This window comes from Somniosus microcephalus, chromosome 7 (assembly GCF_052327205.1).
Source record: "Somniosus microcephalus isolate GS21.2 chromosome 7, FLI_Smic_1.0, whole genome shotgun sequence".
NCBI classification, from domain to species: domain Eukaryota; kingdom Metazoa; phylum Chordata; class Chondrichthyes; order Squaliformes; family Somniosidae; genus Somniosus; species Somniosus microcephalus.
The window spans coordinates 32,898,501-32,920,499 of NC_140993.1; the positions used below are offsets into that span (position 1 = coordinate 32,898,501).

General features: G+C 47.0%; 1 protein-coding gene across 1 annotated transcript in view; it reads left to right on the plus strand.

Moving 5' to 3' along the window:
* acss2l (acyl-CoA synthetase short chain family member 2 like) overlaps positions 1-21,999 on the plus strand; it is a 122,356-nt gene that overhangs the window by 43,932 nt on the left and 56,425 nt on the right. Inside the window, exons 3-8 of the mRNA XM_085992379.1 lie at positions 9,964-10,055; positions 12,153-12,256; positions 13,849-13,921; positions 14,091-14,166; positions 17,845-17,938; positions 20,177-20,314. Coding sequence (XP_085848505.1) covers positions 9,964-10,055; positions 12,153-12,256; positions 13,849-13,921; positions 14,091-14,166; positions 17,845-17,938; positions 20,177-20,314 — 577 coding nt within the window. The remainder of the gene's footprint in view (positions 1-9,963; positions 10,056-12,152; positions 12,257-13,848; positions 13,922-14,090; positions 14,167-17,844; positions 17,939-20,176; positions 20,315-21,999) is intronic.

Below are 21,999 nucleotides of genomic sequence, written 5' to 3' on the forward strand. Positions count from 1 at the left end.
GCCAGACAGGCTTGTGGATTGAGGACAGTAAGCCCGCGAAAGCCAGTATCGGGAAACCGAAACTCGGGGAACTGGGCATACATATTAATTGGATTCTAAGTACAAGACAGTTTCAGGTAACAGGATGGGGCCCATCAAGATATGGGCGGACAATTGAATGAACACTTAAACCCATTTACTGTACAAAGGAAAGACCGTTTAACAGCCATCAAGGGCAATCTCCAGACCGATCAATATGCGAACCGAGTTACGGTGACAAAGTAAAAGACATTATCGGCCAGGAAGGCCAGTTAAGCTATCACTGGCTCCCGTTACAAGACAAAGCGCCCCTGCAGAGATTTCTGCCCACCAAAAATATTACAAAGACTGGACTATGATCTGGCGGGAGATAAGACTGCCCCAAAAGAGTATAACTAGGGATTTGAAAAGTCCATCGGCGCGATTGGAATCAGGGCAATTGGCGATTGGTGATTCTCGTAAAGACACACTGGGGGCAACGCTTCACCTCGACGGCTACGCTTCATTCGTAGGACGATTCACTTCTTCGGTACAATTCGTAACTTCGGTGACGACGAGAAGACTTTGGCTGGGAAGCCAGCTCGGCCAGGCAAGGCTCGACTACGACGGGAAGACGAAGGAGGGTGGCCCGGGTACTTTTGTCGGGAGATCATCGACAACCCAGGCCGAAGGAGAAGACACCCTCTGGAAAACCGCCGAGCCAGGCGGGAGCGAGAAATAAAAAGACATTCCGGGCCTAGCCAGTCAGGGCCTCGACATACCATTCGGCCAGAAACTCTCGGATTCTCCCATGTGTATCCAGTTCTTCAACAGCTTGTTAACGGATTCAACCATGACGAGCGCTCATCAAGGCTGTGTCCACTGCCTCATCGCCTGAGAGAGAGAGAAAAAACAAGCTGCGCCAGAAGTTTCCAAATCCACGTGACGACGGAAAGCTGTACCAAAAGGCTGCGAACCCCCTCTTTTGCGAATCTGAAAGTGGTGAGCATGATTCCGAGTTCCTCAGGTCGAAACTTAGTCTAGGTCTAAGGGAGGGGGTAAGGGTAATCGTAATGTGTTTCCCCTTTTTCGATGTGCCGTGTGTTTCCCATTTCCGTGGAATTAAGTTTATAGATATGTGCATGCTTGTAGTTGCTTTAATTTGTGCTTATGACATGTATTTTATAATGTTGCAAACTGTTTAATAATAAAAGCATCCATTTCGTGCTATTCAACCTGGTCTATTGAGTCTTTCTCTGCACTACAGTTCCCTGCACCTAAGTCCAAGGTCTAGAACCGTAGGGGAGAGTGGGTCGAACCACTCAAGGGTAATTATTGCACGAAGCCTGGTAGGAGACCAGAACGAGCAAGAGAAACCCCCTACACTGGGTCCTCCAAAACAATAGCAGTCCTTACAGATGCCTGCAGGCCAATGACAACTCAGCATGTGATCACATGTGAATATAATAGGTATTCCTTACAGATGCCTGCGGGCCAATGATAATTCAGTATGCAAATGTTACAACTAGTAGGGTGGATAAGGGGGAACCAGTGGATGTAGTGTATTTGGATTTTCAAAAAGCATTCCATAAGGTGCCACACAAGAGGTTATTACACAAAATTAGGACCCATGGGATTGGGAGTAATATATTAGCATGGATTGAGGATTGGTTAATGTACAGAAAACAGAGAGTAGGAATAAACGGTACTTTTTCAGGTTGGCAGGCTGTAACTAGCGGGGTACCTCAAGGATCAGTGCTTGGGCCTCAGCTATTTACAATCTATATTAATGACTTAGATGAAGGGACTGAGTGTAATGTATCCAGGTTTGCTAATGACACAAAGTTAGTTGGGACAGTAACCTGTGAGGAGGAGCCCCAGCATCGAAGCTTTGACCATGCTCCACTAGCTCCGATGGACGGCCACATCGTCCGCATGCCTGATACGAGACTCTCAAAACAAGCGCTCTACTCGGAGCTCCGACACGGCAAGAGAGCCCCAGGTGGGCAGAGGAAATGCTTCAAGGACACCCTCAAAGCTTCCTTGAAAAAGTGCAACATCCCCACCGACACCTGGGAATCCCTGGCCCAAGACCGCACAAAGTGGAGGAGAAGCATCCGGGAAGGCGCCAAACACCTCGAGTCTGTTTGCCGGAGCAAGCGGAAGCCAAGCGCAAACAGCAGAAGGAGTGCATGTCAACCCAGGAACCCCACCCACCCGCCCCTTCAACCACTGTCTGCCCCACCTGTGACAGAGACTAGGTCCTGCATTGGACTCATCAGTCACCTGAGAACTCATTTTTAATGTGGAAGCAAGTCATCCTTGGTTCCGAGGAACTGCCTAAGAAGAAGGAGAAGAAGCAAAGAGGCTGCAGAGAGATATAGACAGGTTGACTGAGTGGGCAAGAACATGGCAAATGGAATACAATGTGAGGAAGTGTGAAGTTATTCACTTAGGTAGGAAAAACAAAAAAGCAGAATATTTTTTGAATGGTGAGAGACTGGGAAATGTTTGCACTCAGAGGGACTCAGAGAGAAAGTTAACATGCTGGCACAGCAAGCAAATGACATGCTAGCTTTTGTTACAAAGGGATTAGAGTGTAAGAGTAAAGAAGTCTTACTACAATTATACAGGGCATTGGTGAGGCCACACCTGGAGTACTGTGTACAGTTCTAGTCTCCTTACCTAAGGAAAGACATACTTGCCTTAAAGGGAGTGCAACGAAGGTTCACTAGACTGGTTCCTGGGATGAGGGGATTGCCATATGAGGAGAGATTAAGTAGACTAGGCCTATATTCCTTAGAGTTTAGAAGAATGAGAGGTGATCTCATTGAAACATCTAAAATTCTTAAATGGCTTGACAGGATCAATGCTAGAAAAATGTTTCCCCTGGCTGGGGAATCTAGAACACGGGGTCACAGTCTCAGAATAAGGGGTCGGAGATTTAGGACTGAGATGAGGAGAAATTTCTTCACTCAAAGGGTTGTGAATCTTTGTAATTCTCTACCCCAGAGAGCTGTGGATGCTCAGTCATTGAGTATATTCAAGGCAGAGGTCGATAAATATTTGGGAACGAAGGGAATTAAGGGATATGGGGATAGTGCGGGAAGGTGGAGTTGAGGTGGAAGATCGGCCATGATCTTGTTGAATGGCGGAGCAGGCTCAAAGGGCCAAATGGCCGACTCCTGCTCCTATTTCTTATGTTCTTGAAAAGCATGAATAAATTAGGATTTCAAATCAAATCAAATCAACTTTTATTGTCATTGTTAGTGCACAAGTGCAGTACAACTAAATGTAGGCTTGTGGCTCCTGAGAGTGTACATTTAGATTAAGACATTTAAACATTCAACATACATTTGGCTTGTAATACATTAACATAAACATAACCATTATAAAGTGCATTGGCAGATGTGCAGGCTTTAGAGTTTATTTGTGGAGTTCAGTAGGATGATAGCCCTGGGAAAGAAGCTGTTCCTGAATCTGGTCGTACGGGTGCGAATGCATCTGTAGCGTCTCCCAGATGGCAGGAGGGCAAACAGACTGTGGCTGGGGTGGGTAGGGTCTTTGATGATGGACCGTGACCTCCGTAAACAGCGTTTCTGGTATATGTGCTCTATGGTCGGTAGCCGGGTGCCGGTAATGCGTTGGGCAGTTTTGACTACCCGCTGCAGGGCTTTCCGGTCATAGTAGCTACAGCTGCCATACCATACTGTGATACAGTTTGTCAGGATGCTCTCTATTGTGCAGCGGTAAAAGTTAGAGAGGATCAGGGGTGACAGGTTACATCCCTTCAGCCTCCTTAGACTTTACATCCATTAATAGTGAATGAGCAGAAAATGTTGCCCTTCAAAAGTCTACTTATAGTGCACATTGAACGGCTTGTGATCCATGACTGTGCCACCCACTGCCCTTTGCTGCTCCGATGGAAGGGATCCTGCTCTTCACTGTCCACATCAATGCTCCCTGAGACTACTCACTAAAGAAATCTCACCCAAGTCCTGACCTTGATTTAATCACTCCTCTATCAAGGAATGACACAATCAGCTTTCAATACACACTGCTATCAATCCCAAATCTATGTACTCGCCGGAACCATGCAACCCGTAATGTACTAGAACCTACAGAAGCAAGTAACCTTCACTGAAATTGATAAACAATTTTTAATTTGAAAGACATTTTGAAAATGGATCATCGTCTATGACACAATTAATGCATTTGAAGTCGCTGGAGAGCAACACACCGTGCTTGAACTGTAAGCCCATGGGAACTTAGTAATGCACTGTGCTTGAACTGTAAAACCTTGGGAACTTCGCTGAGGTGCCAGATGAGCTATTGCAACAATCTAGAGCCCTTATTTACTGAAGACTGTCTGTCATACTGCTGATTGCTAGTCATCTTTATCTGTTGTTATTGAACAAAGAGCTGTATCACTTTCAGCAAGACCTTGGTAACGCAAGTCATTCAAGGTCTTTCACTGTAAAGATATTTTCAATCTGTAACTAGGAAGTTTAAGTCTTGGCATTTTATTCTGCAATTTTGTTCTTGAAATGTGTGTACACAATGTTGAGTGGCATGCAGCAAATATACCCGGGCACCTGACTAACAATTTATTTGTCCGTTTTGAACCTTATGCAATGGGCGACTGTCAAGAATGATTTTCTGAGTAACTGGAGGTGTGGTTAATTTCATGTGCTACCTGATATAAATGACTGGAACGTGATAATCAAGTGATATTAACAGGACACCACTCTTAGACTTTTGACGCACTTCATCGGAATTATGGCAGGGGTGTGCTGGAAAAGCCAAGGATTTTGTTCCCCACAGTTTTTACTGGTGTTTCAGACTGTATGTAGAGTGGTCTAACCAAGAGTCCTTCAAGGCTCCGAAACAAGAAAGGTCAGTTTGTTGAAAGATTCATGCGCAGCCAAGAGGAGCATGAATGTTCCACCTGGCTTCACAAAAACCTATACGCCTGCTGCTGGCCACTTCGCGGCCCTCCCCGCTATCACCTGCTTCCCTCCCTTAATGGAATTTGGCCAGCTCAACTTTAAAAAAAAATTGTTTATGGGATGTGGGCGGCGCTGGCAAGGCCAGCATTTATTGCCCATCCCTAATTGCCCTTGAGAAGGTGCTGGTGAGCCACCTTCTTGAACCGCTGCAGTCCGTGTGGTGAAGGTACTCCCACAGTGCTGTTAGCGAGGGAGTTCCAGGATTTTGACCCAGTGACGATGAAGGAACAGCCGATATACTTCTAAGCCAGGATGGTGAGTGACTTGGAGGGGAACTTGGAGGTGGTGGTGTTCCCATTGCATCTGCTGCCCTTGTCCTTCTAGGTGGAAGAGGTCGCAGGTTTGGGAGGTGCTGCCGAAGAAACCTTGGCGAGTTGCTGCAGTGCATCTTGTAGATGCTACACACTGCAGCCACGGTGCGCCGGTGGTGGAGGGAGCGAATGTTTAAGGTGGTGGATGGGATGCCAAGCAAGCGAGCTGCTTTGTCCTAGCTGGTGTTGAGCTTCTCAAGTGTTGTTGGCGCTGCACTCATCCAGGCAAGTGGAGAGCGTTCCATCACACTCCTTACTTGTGCCTTGTAGATGGTGGAAAGGCTTTGGGGAGTCAGGAGGTGAGACACTCGCCGCAGAATACCTAGCCTCTGACCTGCTCTTGTTGCCATAGTATTTATGTGGCTGGTCCAGTTAAGTTTCTGGTCAATGGTGACCTCCAGGATGTTGATAGTGGGGGATTCGGCAATGGTAATGCCGTTGAATGTCAAGCGGCGGTGGTTAGACTCTCGCTTGCTGGAGACAGTCATTGCCTGGCACTTCTGTGGCACGAATGTTACCTGCCACTTATCAGCCCAAGCCTGAATGTCGTCCAGGTCTTGTTGCATGCGGGCATGGACTGCTTCATTATCTGAGGAGTTGTGAATGGCACTGAACACTATGCAGTCATCAGCGAACATCCCCATTTCTGACCTTATGTTGGACGGAAAGCCATTGATGAAGCAGCTGAAGATGGTTGGGCCTAGGATCCTGCACTGAGAAACTCATGCAGCGATGTCCTGGGGCTGTGGTGATTGACATCCAACCATCACAACCATCTTCCTTTGTGCTAGGTATGACTCCAGCCAGTGGGGAAAATTCCCCGATTCCCATTGACTTCAGTTTTACTAGGGCTCCTTGATGCCACATGATGTAAGAAAACTACTAGGCACTTGGTCTAAGCGTTAAACAAAGCTTTAATCAACTGTTTTACAACATGGAGGTCTAGTTGTGTCCTTCACTAGTTCCTGTTAAGAATGTCCTGCGCAAGCTGAGCCCATGCCCGGGTATTTATACTCTCCCTGGACAGCGCCACCCGCAGGCCGCTCAGTATTATTTCATAAGTCTTTCTTTCATGAATGACTGATTCATGTCACCACACTCGGTCAAATGCTGCCTTGATGTCAAGGGCAGTCACTCTCACCTCACCTCTGGAATTCAGCTCCTTTGTCCATGTTTGGACCAAGGCTGTAATGAGGTCGGCATCCGAGTGGTCTTTGCGGAACCCAAGCTGGGCATCAGTGAGCAGGTTATTGGTGAGTAAGTGCCGCTTGATAGCACTGTCGATGACACCTTCCATCACTTTGCTGATGATTGAGAGTAGACTGATGGGGCGGTAATTGGCTGGATTGGATTTGTCCTGCATTTTGTGGACAGAACATACATAGGCAGTTTCCCACATTGTCGGATAGATGCCAGTGTTCTAGCTGTACTGGAACAGCTTGGCTAGAGATGCAGCTAGTTCTGGAGCACAAGTCTTCAGCACGATAGCCGGGATATTTTTGGGGCCCATAGTCTTTGTTGTATCCAGCACGCTCAGCCGTTTCTTGATATCACCTGGAGCTAACCGAATTGGCTGAAGACTGGCTTCTGTGATGGTGGGGACCTCAGGAGGGGGCCGAAATGAATGTGGAGGAACCATCAGATTTCCCACCTCCCCCGACCAGTGAGATCCAAAAGTGCAGGCAGCTTGTCGCTAGCATGTTAATGAGATCTGACCATAAACATTGGTCAGGCTCTTCCTGGTGACATTAGGCGGGTGGCGGGCTCGATCTGTCCATTGCCCGCCCTATCACTGCCAAACTGGAAATTGACCTGCATAGCTTTGTCATGATGAAGGGCCTTCCACAGGAGATCCTGATTGAGGAAGGGAATCCAATATAAAGAGCGCTTTACCAGCAGCAGCAGCAGCAGGAGGAAGAAGCAGTATTTCTCCTAGGATCTGAGGGAGACAGATTAGGCAATATTCGATGAACACCACTTTCTCCAACCAACCAGTAAAGAGGTGGCCCTCTGTTGCAGCCCTTACACTGACACAAACATCCCTTGTCCTTAATGTCAGCCTAGTGGCCTGCCCCGTTCCCTTTAACCTTGGTTCAGGAGTAGCACTCTTGCCTCTGTGTCAGAAGGTCTGAAGTGTCCAGAGACTTCAGCACATAACCTAGGATGACACTTCAGTGCAGTATTGAGGGAACGCTGCACTGTCAGAGGTGGTGTCTTTCAGATGAGATGTTATCCTCTCAGGTAGACATAAAAGATCCCATGGCAATATTTGAAGAAGAGTAAAGGCAGTTCTCTTAGAAGATAAATGCAGCATTAGTTCCTTCTTTTTAGGCAGTCCCTCGGAACCGAGGATTACTTGCTTCCACACTAAAAATGAGTTCTCAGGTGACTGATGAATCCAATGTGAGACCGACAGTCTCTGTCACAGTTGGGGCAGACGGTGGTTGAAGGGGCGTGTGGGTGGGGTGCTTGAGTTGACGTGCGCTCCTTCCACTGTTTGCGCTTGGCTTCTGCTTGCTCCCGGCGAAGAGACTCAAGGTGTTTGGCGCCTTCCCGGATGCTTCTCCTCCACTTTGTGCGGTCTTGGGCCAGGGATTCCCAGGTGTCGGTGGGGATGTTACACTTTTTCAAGGAGGCTTTGAGGGTGTCCTTGATGCGTTTCCTCTGCCCACCTGGGGCTCTCTTGCCGTGTCGGAGCTCCGAGTAGAGCGCTTGTTTTGGGAGTCTCGTATCGGGCATGCGGACAATGTGACCCGTCCATCGGAGCTGGTGAAGCGTGGTCAAAGCTTCGATGCTGGGGATGTTGGCCTGAGCGTGAACACTGACGTTGGTGTGCCTATCCTACCAATGGATTTGCAGGATCTTGCGGTGGCAGCGTTGGTGGTACCTCTTCAGTGCTTTGAGGTGCCTGCTGTACATGGTCCATGTCTCTGAAGCATACAGCAGGGCGGGTATCACTGCTGCCCTGTAGACCATGAGCTTAGTGCTGGGTTTGAGGTCCTGGTCTTCAAACACTCTCTTCCTCAGGTGTCCGAAGGCTGCACTGGTACACTGAAGGCGGTGTTGGACTTCATCATCGACGTGTGCCCTTGTTGACAGTAGGCTCCTGAGGTATGGAAAGTGGTCCACGTTGTCCAAGGTCTCGTCGTGGATTTTGATAACCGAGGGGCAGTACTGTGTGGCGGGGGCAGGTTGGTAGAGGACCTTTGTCTTACGGATGTTTAGTGTAAGGCCCATGCTCTCGTACATTTCAGTGAAGGTATTGACGATGGTTTGGAGTTCGACCTCAGAGTGTGCACAGACGCAAGCGTCGTCTGCATACTGTAATTCGATGACAGAGGATGGGACGACCTTAGATCTGGACTGGAGGCGACGGAGGTTGAACAGTTTCCCGTTTGTTCTGTAGATTAGCTCCACTCCAGCGGGGAGCTTACTGAGGGTGAGATGGAGCATTGCAGCAAGGAAGATCGAGAAGAGCATTGGTGCAATGACACAGCCTTGCTTGACCCCGGTCCGTAAGTGAATTGGGTCTGTGGACCAACCAGTAAAGAGGTGGCCCTCTTCCCTTGTCCTTAATGTCAGCCTAGTGGCCTGCCCCGTTCCCTTTAACCTTGGTTCAGGAGTAGCACTCTTGCCTCTGTGTCAGAAGGTCTGAAGTGTCCAGAGACTTCAGCACATAATCTAGGCTGACACTTCAGTGCAGTATTGAGGGAACGCTGCACTGTCGGAGGTGGTGTCTTTCAGATGAGATGTTACCCTCTCAGGTAGACATAAAAGATCCCACGGCAATATTTGAAGAAGAGTAAAGGCAGTTCTCTTAGAAGATAAATGCAGCATTAGTTCGAACCTTAAAAGAACACCTCTTAATGAGCCAGACATCCTCAGTTTATGCTGAATTATGGACAGTCTTGCGATCTATGCTTATGGCTGCTAGGAACTGGGCTGATCCTGGACTAATGCCTCGTCCACTGTAGCCAGCAGAGAGAGGACACTTTCATCCTGATTCAAAGTCAGATCCCAGGGGCTGTTTCACTATGCCACGCTAAACCCCTGACACAGGCCAGATGAGTTTCATCAAGTTTAGAGAAGGCTCCATGGAAGGAAGTGGTGTAATAAATAATGAAATTGATTAAAAGTTGGGGGGGGGGGGGGGCGCGGTGGAGTTGCTACCCTGTGGCTGCATGTTTAGCTAAATCACAGAGGTCAGGAAAAACCTAGGTCAGTCGGTCTGTGCTGAGCTAACTGATCTCAAACCGGACAATGTTAGACATTACAACTGGCTTCAGCGCTACTAGGTTAACGAAAGGGGAATTTGGCTTGGGTTCCCGGGTTTCAACGTCAGGTGAGGACAGGATTGAACTTTACTGAGGTGCCCATTCGATCGAAACATCTGCCAGCAATCACTGTCACGGGCACACGTGTGAATAATGGGCACTTGGACGAGGTACTGGAGGGCAAAGAATGCCGGTGGAACCAAACTTCAGATTGGATCACCAGCTTCAGGAAAAGAGGAGAGGGGAGAATATCACTGAGATAAAAAGAAGAGTTGAAGTGAGAGTGTATCAAAACAAAACAAAAGAGGGATTGATGATATTGGTGTTGTAACTTTTTCTTTAATCAGGATCATTTTTGACTTGTTGTTCCAGGGAAGGAAATGAGCCCCATGACTGCTCCACCATCACCTACTCTCAGCTCTTAAAAGAAGTCTGCAAGTTTGCCAATGTCCTACGGAGTTTAGGTGAATAATCCCTTTTTCCAGGCAGGAGTAGAGAGTTCTTATCTTATCCATGTAAGTAGAGAGCGCTGTTATTCCAGTGATTAGAGAGGCATTCGATAAGACGCCACACAAGAGATTGTTACACAAGATTAGGACCCATGGGCTTGGGGGTAATATATTAGCATGGATGGATAGAGGATTGGTTAATGGGCAGAAAACAGAGAGCAGGAATAAACGGGTCATTTTCGGGTTGGCAGGTTGTAACTAGTGGGGTACCACAAAGATCAGTGCTTGGGCCTCAGCTATTTACAATCTATATCAGTGACTTAGATGAAGGGACCGAGTGTAACGTATCCAGGTTTGCTGACAATACAAAGCTAGGTGGGAAAGTAAGCCGTGAGGAGGACACAAAGAGACTGCCAAGGGATACAGAAAAGTTAAGTGAGTGGGCAAGAAGGTGGCAGGTGGAGTATAATGTGGGGAAATGTGAAATCATCCACTTTGGTAGGAAGAACAGAAAAGCAGAATATTTTTTAAAAGGTGAGAGACTAGTAAATGTTGGTATTCAGAGGGATTTGGGTGTCCTTGTACACGAATCACAGAAAGTTAACATGCAGGTACAGCAAGCAATTAGGAAGGCAAATGGTGTGTTGGCTTTTATTGCAAGGCGGTTGAAGTGCAAGAGTAAGCAAGTCTTGCTACAATTGTACAGGGCCTTGGTGAGACCACACCTGGAGTACCTAAGGAAGAATATACTTGCCTTAGAGGTTCCAGTCCTGCCCGCCAACCTATCTGATTCTGACAGGCTCCAGTCGAAAATCTCAAATAATCTGATTGGTTGATTGGGCCTCGCCAGAAACTCCGTACCCTCACCATTGATTCCATCTCCCTCCCTAGCCATTGTCTCATCCCTGATTTTCATTGCACCACCATTGGCAGTCATGCCTTCAATTGCCGAGGCCCTAAGCTCTGAAATTCCCTCCCTAAACCTCTCCACCTCTCCCTCCTCCTTTATTACGCTCCTTAAAACTAATCTCTTTGACCAAACTTTTGGTCACTTGTCCTGATATCTCCCAAGTTGCTCAATGTCAAATATTGTTTGGTAACGCTAATGCGCCTTGGGTTGTTTTACCATTTAAAGGTGCTATATAAATGCAAGTTGTTGTTGTTGAATCAGACTGCTTGCAATCTCTACCACCGATTCGACCCAAGTTGGGCTTCTAGCTCCATACACTCAGCATCAGATAAACAGTCTACTTACACCTCTGTTACCATTGCCGCCCCTGCCCCTGCTGACACCCTCATCCATGTCTTTATGACCTCAAGACTCGGCTATTGCAATACCTGTCTGGCTGGCCTCCCATCCTCCACACTCTGTAAGCTTCAGCAATTGACTTCCAGTCCCCCAACACTTCAAATTCAACATCTCATCTTCATGCTTAAATCCCTTTGTGGCCTCGCCCCTCCCTATCTCTGCAACCTCCCCCAGCCCTACCCGGAACTCTCCGTTACTCTGAACCTTTGTGCTTTCTCCCTTCCCTTGCTCCACCATTGATGTAAACACTAAAATTCCACCCCTATCCCCCTGCCTCTCCATCTCCTCCTACGAGGCCCTCCTTTAAAACCCACCTCTTTGACCAAACATGCGGTCACCCCTCCTTGTATCTCCTTTGTCTCAGTGTTCATATTTGTCTCATTTTGCCTCCGTGAAGCGCCTTGGGACGTTTTTCTACATTATTGTTGCTGTTGATATTGACAACCTTCTAGTGCCAGTGAGAAAAAAGCAGTTTTTAAGCTTGTGAAATATTGACAAGTAGACACATGGTTCAAAAAAAAAAGTTGTCAGCTTAAAATGCTGATGGTTGGCATGTATGTTGGAGAGAAAACAAATTGGAAAGTCCTGGACGAAAGGTTATAAATGGAACACAGAGACTGAAGGTGATGCTGTTGGAGCTAGACAGAATTTCCCACTGGTTGGGACAATCATTCAGGAGACTGACTGATGGACTGAACCCTTGTCAAGTTCCTTAGTACCGTCAATTTAAATCCAAACACTTGACATCAGAAATATTCCAATCATTCATAAATAAACTGCAGAACATCTTATTCTCTTTATAGGGGTGCAGAAAGGAGACAGGGTTGCCATATACTTACCAGTGATCCCGGAGCTGATGTATGCAATGCTGGCATGTGCAAGAATAGGAGCAGTACACTCAATAGTGGTATGTATGCCCTTGGAATATCCGACTGCTCGATGAGCGCTGTGTTTATAAATAAATAAACCCAGGTGAGGGGGCCAAAAACCATTGTAAAATACAACGCCAAGGTTGAAAAGGTAGAAGAAAAGATAAGATGCACATGAAACATGGAGGGCAGGACGGTGTGGTGCTTCGCCGCCCTCGGGGGGTTGGGGGTGGGGAGTGCAAGCCGGGGTGACTGGTGAGACATGAAGCTGAGGCCTCATCCAGCCACTCAGGTGGACGTAAAAGAGCCAATGGCCAAATCTGAAGAAGAGCATGGGAGTTCTCCTGATGTCCTGGTCAACATTTATTTCTCACCCAACACCACTAAAAACAGATTATCTGGTCATTTAACTCATTTTTTTTTATGGGGACCTTGCTATGTGCAAATTAGCTGCTGTGGTTGACTACATTCAAATGTGTATTTCATTGGCTGCGAAGCATTTTGTGACCAGGGGTGGCATTAGGACCTTGCAACCACTGCAATTTCACGTGGTCCTGAGCTAGTCAGGGGTCACGAGCCAGCCAGGGGTCACAAGCCCGCCAGGGATCACGAGCCAGTCATGGGTCACAAGCCAGTCAGGGGTCACGAGACAATCAGGGATCACGAGCCAGTCAGGGGTCACGAGCCCATCAGGGATCATGAGCCAGTCAGGGGTCATGAGCCAGTCAGGGATCACAAGCCAGTCAGGGGTCATGAGCCAGTCAGGGGTCATGAGCCTGTCAGGGATCACGAGCCAGTCAGGGGTCACGAGCCCATCAGGGATCACAAGCCAGTCAGCGGTCACGAGCCAGTCAGGGGTCACGAGTCAATCAGGGATCACGAAGCAGTCAGGGGTCGCGAGCAGATCCAGTGGAAGGATCCCATGCATCGGTAATAGCTGATCCTTGATCATTTTGTCAACTATTTTAATTACTTATTGCAAACATGCCTTTTGATGATCGTACGTCTGTGGATTTGATACCAATTTACGTAGGTAGTATTGAGTATCATCTAGTAAAATGTAGAGGTCCAAAACCAAGTTTTTGCAAGGGGCACCGGCAGGCAAACACCGAACCTGTTTGTGACCTCCTGAGGTCATGAAGGGCGCCATGAGTTTTTCTTATTAATCACCTTTTGTGTGAAGAACTATTTTCTGACATCAATTCGGGATTTGGTGCTGTGTAGTGCATATCATACACAATCGCATTAGTCAAGTCTTGTAGCTTTCAGGTCGTGAAGTGCACGGTTAGCGGCTTAACAAGTGACTGAGCGTTACTGCTGGGGTGTTCTGATTGACTCTTCAGTTGTGCGTTAGGTGGAATGCCTCTGATCTTGTGGCAACTCCACAAAAAGTTATGCATTGAGGGGACAATTAAATTGACTCTCATTTAACACATTCCCTGTGCAATAAGACTAATTTCAGGCCCTAGCCCAAGTTCCTTCAAGGTATGATGGGAACTAGGACCTGGGCACAACCACACTATTTATTCCCATTGGCCACCACGGGCAATGCACTCACCAAAATGTTTTGGCTGCTGTGCCGATTAAACAGCAGACGTCATTACAGCTGTTTTATGTGTTTATTGTTTAGTTTGCAGGTTTCTCAGCTGAATCTCTGTGTGAAAGAATATTAGACTCCCAATGTATATTACTGGTTACTGCAGGTAAGGACCCTGTTGTTCCTCTATAGTAATTCACTTGTGAGTGGCTGTGCTCTCTGTAATCTTCTGACTCTTATTCTAGTGAGAACCCGTAGCTGTAATGCTAGAAAGCTTTGTGAATCTGTGTTGGAAATGTCATGATACTTCACACTCCTGTTTTTCTGCCACTCAGATGGTTTTTACAGAGGAGAAAAGCTTGTAAATCTAAAGCAGATCGCAGATGACGCTTTGGAGAAGTGCAAAGACATGTGAGATTTTTTGCTATTAGCACCTTTTTGTGCCAGAGTGTGTCAAGTGACCTTTTGAGGGAGAGAGAGCTCTGTAAAACCCACTGCTCAGTCCATGCTGAATCGCAGCTGATAAATAGAGGAAATTGCAGAGGACGTTATTTAATACTGCATTCATTTTATGTGTGCAGGAGACCCCAGAACGTGAGCCATGGAGATAAACAGGTCTACCCAAATGGAATAAAGATTGAGTTCAATAATTTCTTAATGCAGTATTCCGTTTTGTATGTTTCACATGTTGTCAACCAAAGTTGTATTAAATGCTCACATAAAATCCTAATCCTTTATTCTATAAATTACATGGTTTCCTTTGAGCTAAAGCTACCCCCCAAAACTTTCCACTTTATTTATTTTTTATTCAAACAATGTGAAATACTTAATTCTGGTTATTGGTAGTGTAACTTTTATTACACAGAAGAACACTGTGGTAGATGAAGATACTGCGTGAGGAACGGTAAGCATAGATTTCATTGTACAGTTGAAATACACAGGCTGCCCTTATGACTGGAATTAAATTTGTATCATTTCCCTGCATCATGCTGACACTTGCACAATACTCTCACTCTCGTTACTATGTATTACTCCGTGTCATGTCGACCATTGCACCTTACTCTCTGACTCTAGTTACTATGCATTACTCTTAGGAACATAGGAATACAGGAGCAGGAGGAGGCCATTTAGCCCCTCGAGCCTGCTCTGCCATTCAATGAGATCATGGCTGATCTGCGATCTAACTCCATATACCCACCGTTGCCCCATATCCCTTAAAACCTTTGGTTAACAAAAATCTATCAATCTCAGATTTAAAATTAACAATTGATCTAGCATCAATTGCCGGTTGCGGAAGAGAGTTCCAAACTTCTACCACCCTTTGTGTCTAGAAGTGTTTCCTAATTTCACTCCTGAAAGGTCTGGCTCTAATTTTTAGACTATTCCCCCTTAGTCCTAGAATCGCCAACCAGTGGAAATAGTTTCTCTCTATCTACCCTATCAGTTCCCCTTAATATCTTACACATTACTCTCTCATTGCAATGCCTGCATGCCCCTGCACATTACCCTCTGTCAATTTAGTCACCACGTAATACTTTGTTATGTCTCCTCCTGACCATTACTTTCTCTCACACTAGTTGCTGTACATTGCTGTGAGTTACGCTGGCCCCTTTGTCCTGATCAGTTTATGCAACAGGACATTTTTGTTTCATGATTTCCAATTTAAATGAACAATGCTCGCAGAATCCTTGGCAGCTTACTCAGTTGTTCTGTGGGAGGAATCTGACAGACTTGGAAAGGATCAGAGGGGGAGAGAAATCAGGAGGAAACAAAATTTACAAGTCTATGGGAAGCGACGGGGGAAGGAATACAGCATGGCTAACAAAAGAAATTAAAGCTAGTATTAAGTCAGAGGAGGAAGTGGTCAGCCTGAGGATTGGGATCTTTTTAGAAATCAGCAAAGGGGGACCAAGAAATTGATAAAGAAAGGGAAAATGGAGTATGAGCACAAACTAGTGAAAAATATAAAAACGGATTGTAAAAGCTTCTATAGGTATGTGAAAAGGAAAAGACTGGCGAAGGTAAATGTAGGTCCTTTACAGTCAGAGACGGGAGAATTTATAATGGGGAATGAGGAAATGGCAGAGAAATTAAATAAATACTTTGTTTCTGTCTTCACAGAGGAAGACACAAAAAACCTCCCAGAAATACGAGAAAACCAAGGGTGTGACGAGAATGAGGAACTTAAAGAAATTATTATTAGTAAAAAAGCAGTACTAGCAAAATTAATGGGACTAAAAGTCGACAAATCCCAAGGACCGGATGACCTACATCCTAGGGTTTTGAAAGAGGTGGCCATTGGAATAGTGGACGTATTGGTTGTCATCTTCCAAAATTCTATAGATTCTGGAACGGTTCCTGCAGATTGGAGGATAGCAAATGTAACCCCGCTATTTAAGAAAGGAGGGAGAGAGAAAATGGGGAACTACAGACTTCATATCAGTAGTTGGGAAAATGCTGGAATCTATTATAAAGGATGCAATAACTGGGCACTTAGAAACTAATAGTAAGGTTGGGCAGAGTCAACATGGATTTATGAAAGGGAAATCCTGTTTGACAAACCTATTGGAGTTCTTTGAGGATGTAACTAGTGGAGTAGACAAAGGGGAACTGGTAAATGTGGTGTATCTGGATTTTCAGAAGGCCTTCGATAAGGTCCCACACAAGAGGCTGGTGAACAAAATTAGGGCACATGGAATTGGGGGTAATATACTAGCATGGATTGAGAATTGGTTAACAGACAGAAAACAAAGAGTAGGGATAAACGGGTCTTTTTCAGGATGGCAGGCTGTGACTAGTGGGGTACCGCAAGGATCGGTGCTTGGGCCCCAGCTATTCACAATCTATATCAATGATTTGGATGAGGGGACTAAATGTAACATTTCCAAATTTGCTGATGATACAAAGCTAGGTGGCAGTGTCAGTTGCGAAGAGGATGTGAAGAGGCTTCAAGGGGATCTCGACAGGCTCAGTGAGTGGGCGAGAACATGGCAGATGGAATATAATGTGGATAAATGTGAAGTTATCCACTTTGGTAGAAAAAACAGAAAGGCAGAGTATTTCTTAAAAGGTGAAAGATTGGGGAATGCAGATGCTCAAAGGGACCTGGGTGTCCTTGTACATGAGTCACTGCAAGTGAATGTGCAGGTGCAGCAAGCCATTAGGAAGGCAAATGGTATGCTGGCCTTCATTACAAGAGGATTTGAGTCCAGGAGTAAAGAAGTCTTACTCCAATTATATAGGGCCTTGGTGAGACCACACCTGGAGTACTGTGTACAATTTTGGTCTCCTTACATAAGGAAGGATATACTTGCCATAGAGGGAGTGCAATGAAGGTTCACGAGATTGATTCCTGGGATGGCGGGACTGTCGTACGAGAAGAGATTGAGCAAACTAGGCCTGTATTCTCTTGAATTCAGAAGAATGAGAGGGGATCTCATTGAAGCATACAAAATTATTATTGGGCTTGATAGGATGGATGCTGGGAGAATGTTTCCCTTAGCTGGAGAGTCTAGAACCAGGGGCCACAGCCTCAAGATAAAGGGTAGGCCATTCAGGACTGAGATGAGAAGAAATTTCTTCACACAGAGGGTGGTGAATCTTTGGAATTCTCTACCCCAGAGGGCTGTGGAGGCTCAGTCATTGGGTATATTCAAAACAGAAGTCGATAGATTTCTGACTAGTAAGGGCATCAAGGGATATGGTGATCGGGCGGGAGAGTGGAGATGAGGTAGAAGATCAGCCATGATCTTATTGAATGGCGGAGCAGGCTCGAGGGGCCGAATGGCCAACTCCTACTCCTATTTCTTATGTTCTTATGTTTTTAGGACCGCAGCAATAACATTGAAACTATGGTCAGTCGAGAGACTGGCAATGGTGGAACTGTGATAAAAGCTGGGGAGTATCACAACTATCAAAATAACTATTAAATAAAAAGGAATGGTTAAAAATATGTTAAAATCCCCCCAAAATGTGATATTTGAGGGACATTATCTTATGACATGAAAAGGCAGTCCTGCTATTTGTAGAATATATTACATTTTTTTTAAATGGAACATTCTTCATAATTTGATTTATAATTTCTGTTAGAGAGGATTTTGTTGTGAAAAAGTGCATTGTGGTGCAACGTCTTGGTGACAAGGTGAAGAACAACCATGGACAAACCTGCTGTAACATACTGCAGGTAAATGCTGATTCAATTAAAAAAAATAACTAAGTGATGACTAATGGTTGAAACGTAACATAAATACATAGGAAATCTTGAATCGGGAAAAGGCCATTTGGCCCATCAAGCCTGCCCCTCCCACAGTCCATGCATGACTACCTCAGCTCATAAACACCCACTCCCTCCCGCATCCCAGATCCCAACACTCTTCTTAACTCCTGTGGAACAGTGAGTATTTTTGTAGTAAAAACAGAAAATGCTGGAAATACTCAGCAGGTCAGGCAGCATCTGTGGAGAGAGAAACAGAGTTAACGTTTCAGGTCGATGACCTTTTGTCAGAACTGGCAAAAGTTGGAGATGGAACAGGCTTTTAAGCAAGTGTAGGGGCAGGGAGAGGAGGGAGGGGAGGGAAGAACTAAATTGAAGGTCTGTGATAGGATGGAAGGCAGGAGAAATTAAGAGACAAAAAGGATGATGGTGCGAGGCAAAAGGAGATGGTAATGGGACAAGTTAAGAAACAAAAGATGGCTCTAGATGAAGTGTAAATGGCACTGGCAGAATGAAAGTTCTGACGGAAGGTCATCAACCTGAAACGTTAACTCTGTTTCTCTCTCCACAGATGCTGCCTGACCTGCTGAGTGTTTCCAGCATTTTCTGTTTTTATTTCAGATTTCCAGCATCCGCAGTATTTTGCTTTTGTAGACCTTAGTTTGGATCCCAGGGCAACAGAGTAAACGATTTTATTTCTTCAGCCCACTCAGACTCAGAATTATTTTTTTCTTTCACTTTTCTCCACTCACCACCTCTCTGGAAGTTGACTCTGTTCCTGGGCTATGATTCAGAGGAGATAGTTGCAGTCAGCACCTCGCTGTAGCGGCTGTCATTCACGCGTGCGCCTTGGTTGGTTAAATCAACTGTGCAGAGCATTATAACCAGGCCTGATTCCTGTCCTCAGCAACACACACTTAGGAGCAAGTTTCACTGTATCGTGATGAGTAGCAGCAGTACAGACTGATGTAAGAAAACTACTAAGCACTTGGTTTGAGTATAAAACAAGGCTTTAATCAACTGTTTCACAACCATGAGTTTCTAGTTACATCATTAGTTCCTGGTTACAAAAACATCCTGAGCAAGCTGGGCCCACGCCCGAGTATTTATACTTTCCCTGGACGGCGCCACCAGCTGGCCGCCCAGTGTTATCTCATGAATCATAAGATTCATGACACAGACCAAATTTCCTATCTCTAATCCAATTGTAGCACCCTTACTGCTGCCCTACTTAACCTGGCACAGACCAGCGAACGCGCTAAAGACCTTCCTTTAATTCCTTTTCGTAGGTGCATCATTTTTACTGAGGAGAGAACACAGGCATTCTGCTTGTTTGTTCACAAGCTTATCATAGGATTAACCAGCACTCAAGGAGCCCCCGACAGAGTGCGAGGATGTGAGTTTGGCCTGTGATTTCCCCACATGACAAGTTACCACTCTTAGCTGTAGTGTCACACAGAGTTGCCATGTGTTCTCAGCACTAGAGAGGGAATATTGGAGAGCTATTTTTTTTTTAGTCGTTCATGGGATGTGGGCGTCACTGGCAAGGCCAGCATTGATTGCCCATTCCTAATTGCACTTGAGGAGGTGGTGGTGACCGCTGCAGTCAAGGAACCCCCATGGTCACAGTTTGGTACAACTAATAGTTAAGAGTCTGGAGGCAGATTTCCTTCCCTAACAGACATTAGTGAACCAGATAGGTTTTTAATGGTCGTCATTACCGATACTAGCTTTTTATTGCGGATTTTTAATTTAATTAGCTGAACTTAAATTCCCCAGCTGCCATGGTGGGATTTGAACTCATATCTCGCAGATCATTAGTCCAGGCCTCTGGATTACTAGGCCAAGTAACATAACCACTATGCTACTGTACCTAATGTCTTGAATGACATTCCATTGCCTCCTAGTTTTGAAGCAGCAGTAGCACAGGCTAAGAGCAATTCAGTGTCTGCCTGTATTACTGAAATTACTGGAAGGGAAGTCCTGCGGGATCTATAAAGGGCGTGTGATCCTCCCTGTCAGATTTTCCTTTCTGTGCTTTGCCCAGGCGCTGCTTAATGCCCACGGGGTAAGGATGAAATTCTACTCTATTGTAGGAATGGGCTTGATAGATCAAATGGCATTTTCTCATCCTATGCTTTATTATGTGGCGGCTAAATGCTACATTCTGAAAGACGTTAATGTTCCAATTCTTTGTGGTTTTCTCAGTTATTCTGGAACTCCGAGACTGATGTGCGCTGGGATGTACTAATGAAGGATGCCAGTGAGCAGTGTGAGCCAGAATGGGTTGATGCTGAACATCCACTCTTCATCCTCTACACAAGTGGGTCAACTGGGAAACCCAAGGCAAGTCTTCTGTCTGCATGCGATTTTCACCATTGTAGACTACAGGATGCCAATCAAAAATATCTCTCTCTCTCTTGCATTGCCACTGTGCTGAAATCAAGACTGATTGTACCATCTCCTATTCTAACCCATTCTTTCCCACAACCTCGCAACTGCAGATCTCTTTACCTCCCTTGGCCTTTTCTTCCTCCTACAAGCTTTTAATACCCAACCTTAAGTCACCTTATCACTACTACTCGATTTACCTCTCCTTCTCTCCTGCTCTTTTTAACCTAGGTGGCGCCCCTGCACTGTCCTCCTTAGACCTTCACCTACATTTGTCAGCAAAAAAAAGTAAAGCACTTAAGTGCAATTTAATATGTTTTATAAATAAATGTACGAAGCGATTTATACATTTGCAATTTCCTTATTTTCTATACCTCAATGACAGAAAGTACCTTAGTTAGACCAACCTAACATTTAAGCCGCTGTTTGTGAATTGCAAGGATGCCGAGTTGCTGCAGTCTGCAGCTCGTCGATCTCAGGCCCAAGCTCCTAGAGGTTGCCAACCACATACGCACAGTAGGGTGGGGGTTGTGTGTAGGGGGGTGGGGCAGAGCAGTGTGGGCAAGTGGGCTGGGGGTGTTGGGAGGGTTGGGGGAGTAGGCTGGGGGCGTGTGGGGGGATGGGCTCGGGTGGGCGTGGGGGAGGTTGGGGGAAGAGGTGTTGGGAGGGTTGGGGGAGTAGGCTGGGGGCGTGTGGGGGAGGTTGGGGGATGGGGGAATGGGAGGGTTGGGGAGTAGGCTGGGGGCGTGTGGGGGAGGTTGGGGGATGGGGGAATGGGAGGGTTGGGGAGTAGGCTGGGGGCGTGTGGGGGAGGTTGGGGGATGGGGGAATGGGAGGGTTGGGGAGTAGGCTGGGGGCGTGTGGGGGAGGTTGGGGGATGGGGGAATGGGAGGTTTGGGGGAGCAGGCTGGGGGTGTGTGGGGGATGGGCTGGGGTGGGGTTGGGGAGGTTGGGGGATGGGGAATGGGAGGGTTGGGGGAGTAGGTTGGGAGCGTGTGGGGGGATGGGCTGGGCGTGGGGGAGGTTGGGCTGGGCGTGTGGGAGGTTGGGGGATGGGGGAATGTGAGGTTTGGGGGAGCAGGCTGGGGGCGTGTGGGGGATGGGCTGGGCGTGGGGTTGGGGAGGTTGGGGGATGGGCTGGTGTGAGGTTGGGGGATGGGGGAATGGGAGCGTTGGAGGAGCAGGCTGGGGGCGTGTGGGGGATGGGCTGGGCGTGGGGGAGGTTGGGGGATGGGGGAATGGGAGGTTTGGGGGAGCAGGCTGGGGGCGTGTGGGGGATGGGCTGGGCGTGGGGGAGGTTGGGCTGGGCGTGGGGGAGGTTGGGCTGGGCGTGGGGGAGGTTGGGGGATGGGGGAATGGGAGCGTTGGAGGAGCAGGCTGGGGGCGTGTGGGGGATGGGCTGGGGGTGTGGGAGGTTGGGGGATGGGGGAATGGGAGGTTTGGGGGCGCAGGCTGGGGGCGTGTGGGGGATGGGCTGGGCGTGGGGGAGGTTGGGCTGGGCGTGGGGGAGGTTGGGCTGGGCGTGGGGGAGGTTGGGGGATGGGGGAATGGGAGCGTTGGAGGAGCAGGCTGGGGGCGTGTGGGGGATGGGCTGGGCGTGGGGGAGGTTGGGGGATGGGGGAATGGGAGGTTTGGAGGAG